This window comes from Chenopodium quinoa, unplaced genomic scaffold, assembly GCF_001683475.1.
Source record: "Chenopodium quinoa cultivar QQ74 unplaced genomic scaffold, ASM168347v1, whole genome shotgun sequence".
NCBI lineage: Eukaryota > Viridiplantae > Streptophyta > Magnoliopsida > Caryophyllales > Amaranthaceae > Chenopodium > Chenopodium quinoa.
The window spans coordinates 3,342,459-3,348,687 of record NW_018744878.1 but is presented as its reverse complement, the minus strand read 5'-3'; the positions used below and the strand labels follow the sequence as shown (position 1 = coordinate 3,348,687).

The 6,229-nt window shown below is 34.3% G+C and overlaps 1 protein-coding gene across 1 annotated transcript; it reads left to right on the top strand.

The window, feature by feature from the left end:
• The first annotated feature begins 553 nt into the window (after window positions 1-553).
• Window positions 554-4,465, top strand: LOC110705560. Its single transcript, XM_021883450.1, has 3 exons — window positions 554-854; window positions 957-1,075; window positions 4,096-4,465. The coding sequence occupies exons 1-3, from the start codon at window positions 727-729 to the stop codon at window positions 4,119-4,121; spliced, it is 273 nt and encodes a 90-aa protein (XP_021739142.1). The 5' UTR covers window positions 554-726; the 3' UTR covers window positions 4,122-4,465.
• Window positions 4,466-6,229: the final 1,764 nt, after the last annotated feature.

Sequence of the window (6,229 nt, the reverse complement as noted above, 5' to 3'; positions counted from 1 at the left end):
TATCAAAATGGAAATAAGTATTATGGTAGATTATAAAATGGAAGTCATTAAAATTTGGCAAAAAAAATTAAAAAAAAAAAGGAAAGATAAAAAGGCGGGAAATTTTTTTATAATATCGTGACAAGTGTCACTTTAGGTTCGCTTTTAGTATAGGTTAATTGATAGATAGATGGAGCCACATTTTATGCCAAGTAACGGCGTCACATGGCACAATTACATACCTTCGACGACACATGGCGTGCATGTGTCTCTATGAGTTTTAATATAAATTGCATTATCACAGAAAAAAAAGAAAAAAAAAAAACCGAAGTAGTCTGTTGAAGAGAACAATAATGTAACTCAAGTAAGAGATTGCGTTGTAGTAGAAAATCTCAGAGATAACATTTACAACGTCTCAATATTTTAGGTCTATACTCGATATACATATAATAGGTTTATACTTAGATGACTGAGAAATACTAACTCCGTTTTTTTAGTTGACACGTTTTAACTTTATCAGTATTCACACACTCACCTTTAACCGTGTTTTTTGCTTAATACGTAAATTTTTATTCTTTCGTATTAAAAAAAACATACAGTATGAAAGAAAATAAAAATACAATAAAGATACAATATTTTTTTTTCCCAACAAAAGTGTACTATTGATAAACCCTCACTCAATTTGCGATAGAACATAAACCCTAAAAATCATCATCAACCCTTATTCCACCTTCTCCCTTCTCTCCAATGGCTTCCCGTTTTCGATCCCTCTCAAGACCAACAATCAATCTTCTCAAAACTACTTTTGCCCAAAAACCCACTTCAAATTCCATCCCCTCTGTCCGTGCTTCTCTCTCATCCCCTTCATTTCCCAGGTAATTTCCTCTCAAATCAAGAAAACCCCCTTTCAAATTTCTATCAAGTTCGAATTTTTTCGCAGAAATTGTGTAATTTGACATTTGATTTTGAATTTTCAGGGTATTATCTCAAATGGGTGCAATGCAATCTCTTCTCCCACTTCACTCAGCAGTGTCATCAGCTCGACTCACATCATGTCTTGGCATAGATTCAAGCAGTTCTAGATCGTTGTCTCAGGGTATGATCTGCAGTGCCAACCCAGGAGTTTGATAGATATATTCTCTCTCCAAAAAATTATCTGTTTTTTTCAATTCATCTTGTAAGCAACTTGATCTTTGCCATGTTTAAGTTCTTTCTGTGTTTCATTAATCAATTTGCATTGTATTATAAAAATAGAAATTGCTGAATTTATTGTTAGTTTGTTGTGTTATCATCATCTGTGCATTAATTTTATGATCTTTAAGATTTTGTTTCAATATCTTAGGTTCTTTGTAACTTGATAATGTCCTTTGAAGTGAAAGAGACTTCCTCTTGTGTGTGGGGTAACAATTTAAGACTTTCCTGAGCAGATAGGGCATGTTTATAATTGATAGCAACGTTACATTGAATATAATGGACTGAAATTTTCTGTTATGTTACTTGTCAATTAGTAATGCATCTTGTTAAAAGATGAGGTAAGGGGGATAATTGTGGTTGGTGGAGTGTAACACGGAAATATGAAGGAATTAGGGAAGGCAGTAGCCAGAAAGGATACTTTTTTGGCATATTGGAAGTTTTAGATGAAGTGTTAGTAGTCATTCACGAGTTTTGAGTTTTGACTAAGGATACTATGTACCCAACTTAAATTGGCTGTTGGATTAGATACAGGTTTTATAGCTCACAAGTCAACGCAAGGGTGGTGACAAAGGGAAAAATTTACTGAGACATATCTTGATGCTTTAGTTTAGCCAATTCTCCTTATTACCTCTAAGTGTCTCATGTCCCAAGTGAGAATAATGTGTGGATTTGAAAGATAGACTGAATGCCATATCTTATGTCCAGTTTTTACAGTTTTATGAAACTTGAACAACAGTACCTGCTTGCTAGACATTGCTTCTTTCAAACCTCTAGGCTTTGAATATGATAGCCACTAAAAGTCTTGGTTTATATTTTCTTGATTATATAGCTCTGAACTTGATCCTAAGATGTGACAAAGGGAGTATTGAGGCTATATCCTATTCACCTTATTTCAAGTACCTGTTACTCATTCTAATTACAACCACACTAACCGGAAAGTTCTAGACCATATTGATATCGACATATCGTATGTTTGTATAAACAAAATTTATGAAAGTTAGATATTTGTAAAATACACATTAAGATGAATCTAACAAGACCCCATTTAATAATGTATATTTATTTATATATATATATATATATATATATATATATATATATATATATATATATTATTTTACAAACGCTAAAAACAGAAAACACCAGGCCAAAAATATTCAGACTAGACCTTAGAGTTATCATGTTTGAACACCTCATTTCAGTTGAAGTGAGCATAGTTGCATTATCAAGTTTTTCTAAAGTGGAATCAATCAAAGCTAAACTGGAAACAATATAGTAGAAGAAATTTCAATAAGGTTGAGAAGATTTTAATAGTTTAGAAGCAACTAATATATTTGTCAAATAAATCTTGTTGAGTGAAATCCTTGAGCAAATTTTATGCATTGCATTAATCTTGATTGAATTTCTTGTCGGATCAAAAAATTTGAAATAAAGAGAACTTGCGGACCAAAGAAAATAAAGCATTGTTGGAGCATATATATTTCAGTTCGCGAAGTGAGTGCTCATTGGAAGATTTTTGTGGATGATTATACGGATTAATAGTTTTTGGCTCATGTTGCTGACCCTACTTATGGGATTAAGGCTTTGAATTGATTGATTGATTGAAGTGAGTTCTAATGATGTAAAGGATAACAAGTGGTGTTTTTGAAAAATCTTCTAGATCTGGTTGCTTGGTGAATTTTTTGGACAGTTCAGTAATCTTCCGATAATTAGGGCTGTTTATGGGGATGAATAGGTTGGTTTTCAGGGTGGTGAAGTGATTTTTCAAGTTGCTGGAGCTAATTTCAGGTTGGGTGGGGGTTGATTTCCGGTGTGTGTGTGTGTGTGTGTGGTGGTTTTAGGGTGGCTTTTGGGTGGGTGAGGATTGGTTAGGGTTTATGGTGGTGGTGGAGGATTTATTATAGATAAGTGGTGGTGGGTTTGGTTATAGGATGGTAATGGTTGGAGTTGTGGTAGTGTTGACTGGTAGTGTAGGAGGCTTGAGGAAAGGGAACATTCAACCCTTGTGGAGAGAGGGAGAGGTGGGTAAAAAGACTTTGGGGGAATGACGAGGGTAAAGGGAGTGATTAAATTGTCCTACCAAAGGTAAGGTAATGAGCCATTGTGATTAAAAACCCTAAGCCAAACGCCCCTGAATGTAGTTCTGTACCTATATGTTTCTCAGATTGCATTTGAGCTCTATTGTCTACATTAGATTCTTGATAACCCTGATAGATTATAGGTATAGACATAAATTCTTCTAAATGCGTAGAATTGGTTGTCCAGCTTGCTTGTGTTTCAGTCAATTTTTCCTAAGGGGAATAATTGTTGTCAAACTTCATTAGTAATGTCCCTGTAGTGATCCCTTGACCTAAGGGCGAACCTAGCATACCACACCTTAGATTGACTCTATTATTGAGGGATTGAGGCACTGTATTGAACCTAGCAAACAACACCTTAACTGGCTTTATTTCACTTTTTCTTTTTTTTCATAGTGCAGTCTTTGGTGCTAGGATTTTACGCATATTTGGGGTCTTAAAGGGCTAGACTATGCTTTTCCATTACCTTGTGATATTTCATGTTGTAACATAATACTTATTTGCATTCTTTGAAAGAAGCTTACTGAATGTATCTTGCTTAATATTTTGTTCTTGTGCTACTATGAAACTTGGTCGCTTCTGGCTTGAGCTGCTTATTAAATTCGATGCATTTAATAGTTTCATTTTTCGGCTTTGCTGTTGAAATTTTTACTCCTTGTTGGCTTGTGAAGTGTGAACACATTGTGCTGGAGACATGAAAATTAGTTGCTTATTTTGTTGATTAAGATGCCATTGTTGAAAGTATTTTCATCCCTTTCTTTTATGTAAATGCCTTTTCAAGTAATTAATCAAACCTCCAAAACTTCAAAAATGCTTATTTTCTGATGATTGTCATTGTATGCAGAGCTTGGTCTTAGTGTGCCTCGATGAGAACGGATCATAGTTTGGAACTAGAGCATACTTCAACAAGTTGTTGCATGGCCCTTCACATTTCTCCTCACCATTGCGAAGCTTGATCTGACAAGTTCTGTATGAAACTCTGCCATGCTTTAATGTTATTATAAGTTGTGGATATGAAGTTTATTGCTCAGACAAATTTTGTTTCATCATAACAGATGAAAAGCTGTTGAGTGATTTTTTTAATCAATAAAACTTCTTCTCAGCCATTTAATTTTACTTCCAAATGAAATATTCATGTGGAAGTAAAATATTTGTGATTCAGTCTTTTGACTCTGGCACTTTTGCTGGATAATAAGCAATTTAGTCAAATTGCATTCTTAATTGTTTGTAGGAATGCTCCATTTCCCTGTTCATAAATTTGTTTTTTTGAAGTTTTCAGTTTTCATAAACTAGTTCTACCTTCCTGATTAGACAGTCTTGTAACTGAACTGATTTTTTGGTACAACAAATACTACTCCTTAGCACTTACTTGAGATTTCTGCACCTGTCAATCTGTCATACACTTGCATTTACCGATGGTGACTGGTCATTAGTGCACAACAAGAGCCTCTGTGTGACTGTCCGCAGTAAGGCGAATGCGTCGCTTACCCTTTATGTTCAGTTTCACATTGGCTTGTGTACTATCTTTAGGTACGTTTAGGTGTGATGTAGATTTTGTCGAGTGCTTGTAATCTTATAACGGAGTACAAAGCAATTTTTTTTTTTTCAACAACATAGTACAAATAAGGATTAATCTATTTCCCAAAGTAATTGATGTTTAGCAAAATTATATTCAGAAAGTTGGACCATTTCATGGTGTAGAGGGTAGCACGAGTTGGTTTGGTTATTGGTTGTGTGGCCCAATAAGTTGGTTATTAATTTAGAGGGTAGCACGATCTGGCCCATTTTCGCACGACTAAGAGGCTCAACAAGGCTCATCAGCTGACTGAGTTAAATAAATCATAATTTAGTCACTACGAACTTACGAAGTAGTTAGCAAGTTGACATGTACTTTTCACAAGTTAGGAAAACCAAGCTTATATTCTATCAAAATGTTTTCATAGAAACATTTTAAACCATTAGTTTTTATAATGTCTAGTGTAACTAACAACAATTAGTTACCATTGGTATTTGTGCTCTTGTTAGCAAGCTTTGCCAATTCTCCATGGACATGTTTATTACGGAGTACGTACAAAGTATAGCGCGGCGAATTAGAAAACTAAGGTAATTAGTTTTTTACCTAGCTTTTGGCTTTTGGCTTTTGGCTTTTTAATTTGGTTAAACAGTAAAAAAATATGTTTGGTGGTTGGCTTTTTTGTTGGCTTTTCCGTCAAAAGCCAAAAGCTAATAAGAGTAGTTTTTTCTATTGGCTTTTGGCTTGTTGACCCACTTTATCACTAATAAACAGCTAATAACCATTAATAATTTTACCAAACTCTTTTGTAAACAACTAGCTTAAGCAAATAACTTAAAAAGCCAACCCATACCGCTAATATTTTCAACTAGTCAAACAAGTCAAGCAAAGAAGCCAACCGTCAATTGCCAAACAACCCCATCATCATTCTTTTTTATTGTCAAAACCCTAAGATATGTGGGTTACGAAAGAGTTGCATCGCTAGCATGGTACAGTCGTGTCGTAAATCATTAAGTTCATAAACCGTAAAGTCAAATACTTTCTTGGGTTTATAAATAAGATGAATAGAAGTAAATACAATTGATACTCCCCCCAAAAAAAATCTCCAAAAAGAAGGGGTAAGGAATAAGGGAAGTAAGAGAGAATAGAGTGTAGTGAGTAGTTAGGTATCTTAAAGAAGACGAGAAATGCACGTGAGAGAGAGCGAGTGAATTGATGTGGTTTTTTGGTTGATTGAGATAATATTTGTCTCCTTATCTTTTTCTAATAAAAGCAACAACCTCCTCTCTTTTATCATCGTTTTCATGTCTCTCACATGTTATGTATTGAGTACTAAGTATTTATACTTTGTATCTATACCTTATTTTATACGCTATTTATGTCATAATTTGTACGGATATACTTGCTACGTACCCCACGTGTTTTTATGTATCTTTATGCCATCAATCTTTGGTCATTCACTTTT